Here is a 13,494-nt window from a genome sequence, read left to right as displayed (position 1 = left end):
AAAGAATTATTGAATCTGAATGCAAGACAACACATGCTATTTTTACTTTTGTTGTTGTTGGGGGTCGGGGGGAGTGGTTGTGGCTTTTTCCCTTTTTATATGCTTCTTCTTTTACAACATAATTAATATAGAAAGATGTTTCCACTACTGCATATGTATATCCTAGATCAGATTGCTTGTTGTCTTAGGGAAAAGGAATGAATAAAGGGAGAAAAAATTCAAAACTCACAATCTTACAAAAAATGAGTATTGAAAACTATCTTTACATGTAATTGGGAAAAATAAAATATATTTTAAAAAATAATCTAAGGAGATCTAAGAAGAAAAAAAAAAAACTTGACCTAATAGTTTGGGTGATGAAGAGGGCCTGAACTCTAGGAGAAGTATCCTTGAAACAAGGATACTTACAATAAGGTGTTTACTCAGTATAATTGATTAGATAATGGTTCTCTAGTTCAAATATACTTAGTACTTAGTATGGTGATGTAATGGTTCTCTAGTTCACACATATTTAGTGTGCTATAATGATGTAATCATACTGAGGTATTTAAGGGCTAAGAGGACTGGAAATGAGACATTCCATCTTTGACCATCCTCCTGGTGGCTCTCCTGCCTACTTCACTCTTCCACTAAGACCAAGGCTGGTCCCGAGATCCTTCAAAGAGCCAGCCCAGAAATTACAGTGAAACAATGGGGGAAAAGTGACTTTTCTTTTGTTTTTGAAAACTTGCCACATTCCTGACTTTGTCTCTTAATTCCAATATAAAATCAGTTACCAAATCTTGTCAATTCAAACTTCACAAACTCACATAAATCCCCTTGTCTCCAATTATAGGACGTCTGCCCCAGTTCCAGCTTTTATTCTCCTCACTTGGACAATTGTAATAGCCTTCTATTTAGTTGGTCTATTTGTCTCCAGTGTCTCATCCTTCCTCTTAGATGTTAACTTAGTTAATAAATTAATATTAATGTGTCCCAGTCACCTTGCTAAGCAATGGGGATACAAAAACAACAAAAACAATTGTAGACCACAAATTGTAGACAAATCCTTGAGAATTCAACATTTTTTTTTACTGGAATCAGATCATCATTATGGAGGATAACAATGTCAACTACAGTTGCTCACACATTATCACTGATGCACAAAAATTTAAGAACAATTTTTGATAGATGCTACCATTCCAAATATTCAATCTCTCACCTGTATGTGTACAGAGACAGCTAGTTGGCACAGTAGAAAGAGCACTGAGGAAGAGCCAAGATCAAATCTGACCTCAGACAATCATTCTCTGTGTGCTCCTGGATGCACAGCGTAGTAAGTGTTTGTTTCCTTCCTTCTTAGGTAGAATGAAAATCTTTCATAATATAGACCTCCTAGAAAAAATCAAAATGAGATAGAAACAAGATGAAGTGCACATATTAACCCTACCATCCTATATATTATTAGAGTTGTCTAAAAGATGATTTCAACGAGTCTAAATAAAAATTTACTTTTCAATACTATAAGTTACAAAAAGCAATTGTTTTTGAATATCAAATATATATATATAATATAAAATATATATATATGTGTATATATATATATATACATATGTATGTATGTATACACCCACACCCACACCCACACATGTTTGTGTGTGTGTAAAATAGCAGGGGACCCCTGAGCTGTCTTTATCTGAACTCTGTAGAGAAAGATGAATTAAATAAATCATGTCTGACTTTTCCTGACCTCTTTTGGAGTTTATTTGATAAAGATACTTGAGTGGTTTCCATTTCCTTCTCATTTTACAAGTGAGGAAAAAGAGATAAACAAGGTGAAGTGACTTGGTCAGGGTCACACAATTAATAAGTATCTGAAACTAGATTTAAACTCAGGAAGATGAATCTTTCTAACTCAAACCTATCACTCCATCTACTACATCACCTAACTATCTGAGAATAATAATAGCAATTATAATTATCACTGTCATTATACTTATTACTAAATCTACTTCTTTTGTGATGTGCTTAACAGAAACTGGTACTTAATAGAGATTTTCAAAAGAAAGCAAAATAAGTCTATTTAAATTGTCCAAGTATAAACTCATCAATGCTATCCTGTACCACTCAGCCATTGCTCCTCTTTCTAATTAACCAATATATACTTATTAAGCACCTACTACACATTCCAGAAACTGTGATGCAAAGTCATAAATGAAATAGTTTCTGGCTTCAAGGAATTTATATTTTATAAGAGAAGATATGCACATGTATATGGGAAATCAATAGGTCAGGTGTGGGATAAACATGAAGACCCAAAAATTCTTCACGTAGAAAGAACATTTGATCTGTGCTTTAAAGGGAAGGATTCTAGGAGGTTGAAGGGAAGTAGGCAAACAGTCCATAAAAATGGGAAGTTAAATGTTACATGTAAGGAATAGCAAGTAATTTCCTCATTTTTTTTACAATTATACATTTTAAGTCTACTTGTTACAACAAACTACTTAGATTGACACCTGAATAATTCAAAAGTAATTTGTTGTGGTTTTGTCATAAGGTATAGATAATCTACACATTCAAAAAGAATATCCATTTGTCAATTTAGCTGGACCTTTTACTAAGGCAAAAATTTGGTTGAAATTCTTTCTATCCCTTGGGAAAATGTCCGTAGGTGATATCTTTGTACTTATAGTTGTAAAACCAGCATGATTGTGAAAGTCTTTAATGCAACATTCTAAAAGAAAAGAGGTCATTCCATGGAAATCCTATGGGATTCTCTCTTCTCTCTGCATATCTCTTGGTACATATAAAATTTTTCTTTACATTTTTGTGTAGAATAATCATTCTTCTATTTCTTTTTTCTTACTTTGCAATCTATTCCTCTTTACTAAGTAAAGAACTGAAATACATCTTTTCATTGTTTCATTTATTGAATAGGGTTTTGTCCTTCCTGATCTTGGTTTAAAAAATCAAATTTATGGAATTTTTTCATAACATACAATTTTAAAAATAATTTTTACTTTTATTGTCTTTGAGTGCTTCTCTCTCTCTCTCTCTCTCTCTCTCTCTCTCTCTCTCTCTCTCTCTCTCTCTCTCTCTCTCTCTCTCTCTCTCTCTCTCTCTCTGACTAGACCTCAAGAGAGAATAGATTTAGAGCTGGAAAGGACCTATGAGTTCATGGAGTCCAACCTCCTCATTTCACAGCTGAGGAAGCTGAGACCTAAGAGATTAAGTGACTTGCCCAATGTGACACAAGTGACAAGTGGCAGAGCCTGGAATGTCTCTTCACTCTGAAGCTGAGATTGGAAACTTATAAGGCATCAGTACATCTAAGAGTTTGCAGTAAAACAGATTCACATGAAATTTTAAAAAACAATGAAAGAGAAGGGAGATCCAGATATAAGCTCCATTTCTCATTTCTATCCAATTTTCATTAGGTTTACCCTGATTTCTCAAATGTCTATGGTATGTGGGCCAGGGTTTATTTTCAGAGCTTGTTTAATGTGGGAGCAATGGGAAATATTCTTAAAAGAGATCAGGAGATGGACAGATTTGGGGCAAGAAGAAAGAAAAAGGCTCTTATAGATAGAAAATATAGCCAGCAGACTTGACTCAGCCAGCATTCTAGTATTTGTTATTTTATTCCTTGAAATAAATGTTTTGACTTGCAAAAGAATTTTATACTAGTTCTCCACCAGTGCCATCAGGAATTGTATATACATAAGCATACCCCACTTCATAAAACCCCAAGGACCCAAAAGCTGGAATTACAAACAGATAAATTAGTGAATGATCATAAGCTCTTAGATTAATCCTGAAGCAAGCTCAGAGGCCCAAGGGTCTAATGCCTCATTTTACAGAGGGGGAAACCAAGGCAGGAAGAAATGAAATAGTATCCTCAAGCTCATTTCTATGGCAGATATGAATCGAGGTCCTGGGACTCCAAATTCACAGCTTTTTCTACTATATGACATATTTCCAAGAAATTTTTCAGGGGCAACTTTGTAGAGCAATGGATAGAATCCCAGACCTGAGATTCAAATCTTGTCTCTGATTATTAGTTAAAGGAATTTTAAAAAATTATTTATTATACATTCATTCCCTTACTTGAATGAATGAGAAAATTTAGAGTTGAAAACTGGAGAAAATGCCCACACAAGTGCCATTTTATGGTTATTGGGAAAATAACCTTTGTCTAGCAAAGGCCTGTCTTGGCAGAGATCTAAATGCTTGGATGCCTAAAGAGCTATTTTATAAATGCTAATTGTTATTATTATTTTTAAAATTTATTATGTCACCATAAGAGATGAAATCTCTGAAGAAGGACCCCAGTCCTCCTACCCAAAAAGTGGCAGTGGTAAGAGGAAGCTAGGGTTAGAGTAGTGATAAAAACTTGATGGGAAGACTCTTCCCCTTTATTCTACCCAGAGGCTGAGGGTCTCCAATTCAGGAGTTGGGAGGGTTTTGAGTCAAGACTCTTAAGGGAGCAACACAGGATAGGCTTCTGTTGGTCTTGGAGAAAGAGCTAATTTCTTCTGAAAGAGCCCAGTGATATCCTAGTTAATAATTTAAGTAGGGCAATGAGCAATATTGTCCCCCAGAGCATCACCCAGCAGCTCAGGTAGACCCATATGACACAGACTAAGATATAGTTTAGTAAGAAGACCCTATGGCTGGAACGCTCTCTCCTCCCCTCCACCTAAGTCAGCCCTATGATGTGGCTAATTAAAATACTAACCCAGTCTTGTATATCCATATCACCGAGAATATCGTCCAAGCCAATGGCGGTGATACCCACACCATGTTCTGCTCATATTACTTCCCATTCCCCTCTGCACAGATCTCATATGTACCTTGTTAATTGTATACTGTTAGTCAAAGAAAGCCTAAAATGATTTTTTGCTCATCTTGACCAGGTTGTCAAAGACAAATAAGGATCATAGTTTTCTCTCCATCACCACCTGTCACTTCTAGACCATCTAGATACCCCTTACTTTGCTACATTAGCAAACCCCTAATCTAGTATAGTAAAAACTGGTTCTTGTCCCAATGAAGCCAGCTCAGCAGACAATGATGGACTTTTGCTTTGGGGAGCAAAAGGTGAAGGTAGGATTTCAGACAGACATTCACATTTTGCTTTCCCATACCTGGTGCTTCTAAACAAAGGAAGATTTTCTGGAGAAACCAGTGCTTTTCCACTCACTTCTAAATCTTTAGAAAGAAGTGTTCTAGATATAAACAGAAAACATCTGGAGCAATGGGAGTTAACTCTTAGATAACTGAACTTGGGACCTACCATCACCTTGTATCACTTTTATTATTTTGACATACTAGTACTTGAAGGCTTTCCTGGACTTCCCCGAAGTAGAGACAAATATTTTCCCTTATTAGAAAGCCTTTTTTTTCTTCTTGATGAAAAAAACATAGTAAGCTTTGTTCTTTGAATTGTATTCAACTTTGCGACTCCATATGGTATTTTTTTTTCTTGGCAGAGACACTGCAGTGGTTTGCCATGACCTTCTCTAGCTCATTGTAAAATGAAGAAACTGAGACAAACAGAGTAGAGTGACCCACGATCATGCAGCTATTAAGTGTCTGAGGCAAAATTTGAAGTCAGAATGAAGAATAATCCCAGCTCCAACTAATAAAATTTTTGTCAACATATGAAAGATTCCCAAAAGCATTTATTAAATGCCTACTAGGTGCTGGGCCACATGCTAGGCTCTGGGTATACAATTTCAAGAATAAAGCAGTCCCCTATTCACAAGGGGCTTACCTTCCACTCAAATTTACTTTTTTAGTAACAACTGATTTGTGTGAATGGATAGTGTTGAGCTCTCTCAGAATGTGACCTCAATCTATTTTTAAAAGCCCATGAATCATACTAAAAATAGCTACTAGCATTTCTTGGGTTTTAAATTTTATTTAATTTTATTATATTTGTTTGTTATACATTATGATAAATATTTATTTTATTCTTTATTGTTTTTTAGGTTTGCAAGCCTTAAATCATCCTCACATCAGCCTTTAGAAGAGCTTTGAGCATATCACCAGGTGCTTAATTCCTATTTGGAGGCTTCAGAGCAAGGGTAGCACCAGTCAGTCAACAAGCATTTATCAAGTGTTTAATATGTACAAAGTTCCGTGCCAAGCACTGGAAATACAAAGAGAAAAATAGTTTTTGCCCACAAGGAGCTCATATTCTCATGGGGGTGGGAGCTGGGGGGAGGGCAGAGGCAGAAGTGCAACCAGGAGAGAAATGAAAACGTGGTGGGCCTGAGAGCCCTTCGGATCTGGAGCTTGTGGGAGGGATCGGCCCATCGGAGGGGCAGGCCAGCGGGCACCCTTCAAATGGGCCAAGTCCAAGGTGGCGGTGGGCTTCCAAGGAGTGCAGCCGGGGAAGGAATAAAGGCTGTGAGACCCTGCACCGGGACGGCAGCGGCAATGAACAGGAGCGACAAAGGAGGGGCAGGCCAAGGGCTGCACAGAGCAGGGAAAGGGGGGGGGGATGCAAAGGGGCACGGGGCCTCTGCTGCTTCCACGGGCCTGACTGAAATACTGAGATTTTGAAGAGCAAATCGCAGGAAGCAGCCCAGACATTCACACAGGGCTCCGGGGCTCTACAATTCTCTGTCTCTGGGTCTGCGTCTGTCTCTCTGTGTCTGTGTCTCTGTCTCAGTATCAGTGTCTATGTCTGCCTCTGTCTCTTTCTCTCTATGTCTCTCTCTCTCTCTGGCCCTCTCTCTCCCTTTCTCTTTTTCCTTTTCCTTCCCCTTTCTTCCTTCTTTTCTTTCCTTCCTTCCTTCCCTCCTAATTTTTTCTTCCTTCCTTTGTTCCCTCCTTTCCTTCCTTCTTTTTCCATTTTTTGCCTTCCTTATTTCCTTTCCTTCTTTCACACCTTCCAGATTTCATTTTCTTCTTTCTTTTTCTTTCTTCTTTTCTTTGTTTCTTTCTTCTCTCCTCTACTCTTCCTTCATTCCTTCATTTCACTTTTTTCTTTTATCCTTTCTTTTTAAATTTTTCATTCCCTCTCCTTTCTCTACTTCTTTTCTTTTTCTCTCCTTTTCCTTTTTATCTTTGATGTCATTCACTCTTTTCTCCTTTCTTTCTTCCATTATGCTTTTCTTCCTTTACTCTTCCTCTCATTTTCTTTTATCCTTTTTTCTTCCTTTCCCATTCTTTCATTCCTTTATTATTTTCCTCTCTTTCTTCTCTACTTATTTCTATTTTCATCCTTCTTTTCATTTTTCTCTTTCCTTTATTTTCCTTTTTTCCTTCCTTCCCTTCCTTCCTTTCTCCCTTCTTTCTTTCCTTTCTTCCTTTTTTTCCTTTTTTCTTTCCTTCCTTTTTCCTCCCTTCCTTCTTCTCTCTCTTCTTTTTTTTTCTTTCACATCTCCTTCTCTCTCTCCTTTATATCTTCCTTCCTCTTTTTCTTTCTTCCTTTTCTTTCTTACCAGATCAATAGTTTCTTTAGTGAAGATGTTTTCACATTAACTGCATCTAAACAAAAAATTATTGTGGACTCAATCTTATAGCTCCTAAGAATTTTCTGAATTCAGTAAGTAATGAGAAATTAAATGATTTGTCTAGGGTCAAACTGCCAGCATCAGAGACTTAAACCCACATCTTGGGTTTAAGCTTTCTTAAACTGGATGACAAGCTTTCGAGGATGCATGCCCCTTTCTCAGCTATGTGCAATAGAAAAGAGGACTGAAACCTTCAGTAGAGTCCTAGCATTGTGCATAGCTAGCTGAGTGACATTGAGCAAGTATCTTAACTTCTCTGAACCTTGGTACCTCTGCAGTAAAATGAAAGGCTGGGGTGTCCTAGATGACTCTGAAGTATTCCCACTTCTGAGATTCCATGCTCTGCTCCCTCAGAGGCTTATCAATATCCAAATACATCTATAATACATAAATAGGATAAGTTGAGTAAATTCTCTTATCTCTGCTATTCAAAAAAAAAGAGGTTGGTCTCATGAAAGATTAAGTGATAAACAACCCTACAAGTCCTTCAGTTCTCTAGAAGCATATTTCATATATCAATATGTTATGCATGCATGTATATATTAAATATACAGCTAAATATAATCATTAGTATTTAGTTAAATGTATGTATATGAATGCATATATAGCTGTGTTTTATCTGTATATGTATACATGCTTATGTATGTATATATACATATATGGCTATTGCAACTAAAAGAAATTAGGTTTTGCTGAAGTACACAAACTCCTGAGAGGAAACAGTGTCTTTAGAAGAATTAAAGACAACAGCTTAACTGAGTGGAGCCAAAAATAAATATCTGGAATCAGCCCCCTAAAGAGGCCAAACTTTATTGGAGAAATCTTTAAAGTTTACGTTCAGGCATCCATCAAAGTTGAGTTTCACTTATAAGCATTCTCCCCTGGCCACATCAGTTCTCTCCAAGTATGTCTCTTATCTTCCCCCAAACCAGGGGAAAAATAGATTAGAGATTCTTGCAAATGTTTTCAACTTCATTACACCAGCTGGAGGAAAAAAAACCATTAATGCAAAGTCTCATGTTGAAAGACACTCTTGACAGCAAATATAGTGGCAATGTTTCAGTAAACACAGAAATATATACCCTAACTGAACTCATAATCAAGAAACATCAGGCCTTGAAAATACCTGAAAGACTATAAATAAATAAATACCTACATAAATTATACATGGCTGTGTTTATATTATCTATACTTGTCTTTATATATAGTTATATTCAATATAGATAAAATGGATATAGAAATAGAAATATTATAATATATACATAGTTGATGCATATAGGATTTATCATCAACCCCCGTAACTCAGGATAATAACTGCATCCCATCCATCACGTTCTGAAGAAGGAAAAGTAATAGATTCTAAATAAAGCACATTCATAGGCGATGCAACTTCGTGCAGAGATCCGCTACTCGCCGGGGACCTCGGAAAAGCGTGCTTGGGCTGCCCTCTCGTGGTCGAAATGAGGGATTGCGCCAACTGGATTCGAGAGAGCTCTGATTTTTATTTTAAGTTAAAAGGGTTTTTTTTTTCCTTTTTAAAAAGAAACAGTCTGTTTTGATACAGCATTTTCAGTGCCATTTACACAAATTAAAGTGCTAATTGCAAACCTTGGAGCTGCTTTAAATAATTCTTAGCTCTCTAAATTGAAGTGAATTAAGAGCCAGTTGGAGCACGCCCAAATGTTTTCATTTATGGACTCTCAGAAAATTTGGTTTTTTAATATATAAAGTGTTGGGGGGAGGGGGAGGGAGGGGATTCACTGGCTGTAAAGGAAATCTAGCTCTCTGAAAGCCTAGCTCATGAAAAGAAGGGGAAATGCTAGCTAGTGCCTCCTCAATTCTCTAACAATTTAAATGTTTCAGGAAATGAGGCTCTCTTCTCCACGAAAGGAGCAAACATAACCTGAGAAATAAAGGGGCTCCTGGAAGTTTACTCTCCATTAGACCCCTGAGTTTGAGGCTGTTCGTTATTAACTGGGAAGGAGAATATTCTCTGGTCCTTGACAGTGAGAGGTAACCTAGCCAGTTTGGGGGAAAACATTCTGAATACAAAGGTATACAAGGCTATTACTTGTTAGGCTTCTTCTGGGGTCTTCTCTGGACTTCGGTTTCTTTTTCTGAAAAATGAAATGCTTGGACAAGATCACTTCTATCCAGACTGAGCAAGCTCCCTGAGAACAGGTTCTGTATTTGGTTTGTGGGGGAGAGAGATAGTAAGGTAATTGTACTGAATGAGAATTCAGGATGTTCTCTAGCCAGAGCAAAAGTTGGGGTGATCCAATATCAGAAAAGCACCAGAGGAACAGGAATTTGTAAATCAAACATCCATATTCAGTTGTTAAATAGAATAGACATTTACTCGAGAAAAGGCATTTGTATATTGCACTTATTCTTCCCCTAAGGTGGAAATCTCTTTTTACCTGATCCTCTACCAACAAATTGAGCCTGATACAGTGGGAAAGGAGAGGCTTGGAGCTGGAGGACCTGAGTTCAGATCCAATCCCTCATGTTCACTCTGGAGGTGTGACCTTAATAAGCAAGTCAGTTTCTTTCTCTAGGTCTCAGCTTCCTTATCTGTAAAATGAGGGGATGGAGATAGATGACTTTGGGGTTCATTCCAGCCCCAGAGCAATGAGCCTATGATTAAAAATAAGGACAAGCAACTGAGACGCTTTAGGACTTTGGTTAAATAAGAAGTTCAAGTCCAAGTACCAAATCCTCTCCCCCTCCTTCGTTTTTTACAGGACTTTGGCAAGAATGCTTTGACCCCAATCTTTCTCCACAATTTCAGGTAATAGGCAAATATCTTAGTAAGCTTCAGACCAATTTGCATTTACTAAGAAAATCCTGTGCTCAAGAGCTTAATTTTTAGAGTTAAGAAAATTTATGTGCTGTTGATGATGCTGTTTGGAAAAAAGTGAATTATCCCTTTGCTGAGCTAACAACAGACTTTCTTCTCTCCTTTCCTCTTTCTTTTCTTACTGCCTTTCTTTTTTTCTTCCTTTCCTCTTTTCTTTTACTTCATTCCTTCTTTGTTTCCTTCATCCATTCCCTCTTCCTTTTCTGGTCTTCCTTTTTTCCTTCTTTCTTTTTTCTTTCCTTTTTATGTCTTTCTTTCTTTCTTTCTTTCTTTCTTTCTTTCTTTCTTTCTTTCTTTCTTTCTTTCTTTCTTTCTTTCCATCTTTTCTTTTCTTCCTACTTTCATTCCCTTTTTCCTACTTTCATTCCTTTTTTCCTTCCCTCTTCCTCTTTTTTCCTTTCTTCTATCCTTCCTTCCCATTCTCTCCCTTTTTTCCTTCCCCTTCTACCTTCCTTCCACCATTTCCCTCTTCCTTTTCTTTTTCTCTTTTGTTCTTTTTTATCTCCCTTTTCCCTTCTTTCCTTCTGTTTTTTTTGTTTCTTTATTTTACTTTCCTTCTTTTTCTTCCTTTCATTCTTTCCTTTTTCCATTTTTCTTCCTATCCTCTCTTCCTTTTTTGTTCCTCTTTTCCTTCTCCCTTTTTATTTCCTTTTAACTTTCCTTCCTTGATTTTTCCTTATTTTCCTCCCTTTTTTCTTCCTTCCTTCCTCCATTCTCTCTTCCTTTTCTTTTTTTTTCTTTTGTTCCCTTTCTTTCTTTCTTTTTCTTTCTTCCTTCCTTCCTTTTTCTCTTTCTTTTCTTTCTTCCTTCCTTCCTTTTTCTTTTTTTCTTTCTTTCTTTTCTTTCTCTTTCTTTCTTTCTTCCATCTTTTCTTTTCTTCCTACTTTCATTCCCTTTTTCCTACTTTCATTCCTTTTTTCCTTCCCTCTTCCTCTTTTTTCCTTTCTTCTATCCTTCCTTCCCATTCTCTCCCTTTTTTCCTTCCCCTTCTACCTTCCTTCCACCATTTCCCTCTTCCTTTTCTTTTTCTCTTTTGTTCTTTTTTATCTCCCTTTTCCCTTCTTTCCTTCTGTTTTTTTTGTTTCTTTATTTTACTTTCCTTCTTTTTCTTCCTTTCATTCTTTCCTTTTTCCATTTTTCTTCCTATCCTCTCTTCCTTTTTTGTTCCTCTCTTCCTTCTCCCTTTTTCTTTCCTTTTAACCTTCCTTCCTTGATTTTTCCTTATTTTCCTCCCTTTTTTCTTCCTTCCTCCATTCTCTCTTCCTTTTCTTTTTTCTTTCTTTCTTTTGTTCTTTTTTCTTTCTGTCTTCCTCCTAATTTTTCTTCCCTATTTTCTCTTATTTTCTTTTCTATTTTCCTTTTACCTTTCCTCCTTTCTTAATTCTTTTTTCTTCCTCCCCACTCTCTCTCTCCCTTTCTTCTTCTTTCTCTACTCCTCCCCTTTTTAAAAACAAATTACATTCCTTTCATCATCCTTTCTATACTAATATATTAATTTGCCATTCCCATCAGAATAAAACCAATCTACCTCAAAACCTGTTTTTTTTAATTAGCCTCCCTAAATACACTTTGAAGACACCATAGTTTTGAAGGAACACTTTGATTTTTTTTCTTTTCCTCCTTACTATTACATCATCATATAGCACCTCCCATTTATCAAATACATTTATCATTTTAGATTTCTTATGTTTGAATTCCCTAGTTCCTACTTTTGGTCTTTTTGTTAGAAATTCTTGAAAGTCCTCTACATTTTGGTTCCAATTGGTTCGAATAATGAACTCGGTGAAGTGGTCATATTATTACAATTTACACTGCATATTCCCAGTGAGTAGATTGGGATCAGTTACCATATTTTTTGTAATTATAACTTCAAATTGTGCTAATTGAAACATATGTGACCACTTCAAAGATATTTATTATTCTCACTAATCAGGACCTACTATATTTCATTAAATATTTGTAGAATTGTACCCAACTTTGCAGAGTATCCTTGATTGTACCCTACTGCTATTACCTTTGGAATATTGTATTCCAAGCTCTTCTCTCATTTTTAGTAGAAATGGCCAGGTCTTATGTGACCTTGATTGTAATTCCTTAATGCTTGAACTGCTTCTTTCTGGATATTTACATTATGTCTTTTTTTCTTTGACATGTGAGCTTTTAATTTTAATTGTGACATTTCCAGAACTTTTCCTTTGGTGTTTGTTTGTTTGTTTGTTTCTTTCTTTCTTTCTCAGTAGGTAACCTGTAGAATCTATTTTTGCTTTTATATCTGGTTTTAATAAATCTAAGCAACCTTAATTTATACTTTCTTGAAATATGTTGTCCAGATTATTTTTGTTTTTGTTTTTTATCTTGGCATATTCAAAGGATTTTACAATTATTTCTCCTTCACTCATTTTTTCAGGTCAGTTACTTTTTTTCTCACATTTTGAATTTTCTCCTTTTATAATCTTTTGATTTTGGCCTTATTTTTTCTTTCTGTCTCATAGACCCATTTGATTTTTGTTTGGCTATTCTAGTTTTCAGGGATACTATTTCTTGAACAAATTCTCCCATTTTCTATTCTAAGCTATTTATTCTCCTTCCAATTCTCTCTTTGCCTCCAAAGCTTTGAAGGGAGGGGGACTCTTGATTTTGTTCTGAGTATTCATGTAGTCATTATGAAAAATATATTTTTCTTGTGAGTCTCTGATTGTGATTGGTCAGTGTTTTTTTTGATCCAGTCATTTCTCCTTATAATAGGCTCTACTCTTCATCAGACTTTTAGGTGAGAGTGATCATCCCTCTCTCCTTGGTCATACTCCAGAATTCTCTAAACTATGTGTATCTCCACCTCTCAGGTGTAGTTCCTATCTTTTTGGCTCTTTGAGGTACAGAGCAGAGATCTTCAGGGCCCCTCTCTGGCATCTCAAGACAGATAGGAATGTTGCAGGTTATAAAGGATTTTAAAACCCAGAGAATTTTACATTTGATCCTGGAGGTTATAGGTAACTCCCGGAGTTTACTGAATGGGAAAGTAGAAGGCATTGATAAAGTCAAGTCAATGAGCCTAATATCTGAATGGAGGATTGACTGTAATTGGGAGACTTAAGACATGGGAACCAATCAGAAAGCTATTGCAATAGT

General features: G+C 36.2%; 1 protein-coding gene across 1 annotated transcript in view; it reads right to left on the bottom strand.

Moving 5' to 3' along the window:
• Positions 1-1,343: 1,343 nt before the first annotated feature.
• Positions 1,344-13,494, bottom strand: part of TTLL7 (tubulin tyrosine ligase like 7) — a 231,913-nt gene continuing 219,762 nt past the window's right edge. Inside the window, exon 20 of the mRNA XM_074266401.1 lies at positions 1,344-1,374. Coding sequence (XP_074122502.1) covers positions 1,359-1,374 — 16 coding nt within the window. The 3' untranslated portion in view covers positions 1,344-1,358. The remainder of the gene's footprint in view (positions 1,375-13,494) is intronic.

The sequence above is a fragment of the Sminthopsis crassicaudata genome, chromosome 4 (genome assembly GCF_048593235.1).
Source record: "Sminthopsis crassicaudata isolate SCR6 chromosome 4, ASM4859323v1, whole genome shotgun sequence".
NCBI lineage: Eukaryota > Metazoa > Chordata > Mammalia > Dasyuromorphia > Dasyuridae > Sminthopsis > Sminthopsis crassicaudata.
Note: the sequence above shows the minus strand (reverse complement) of the source record. Positions and strands in the feature narration are given on the sequence as shown.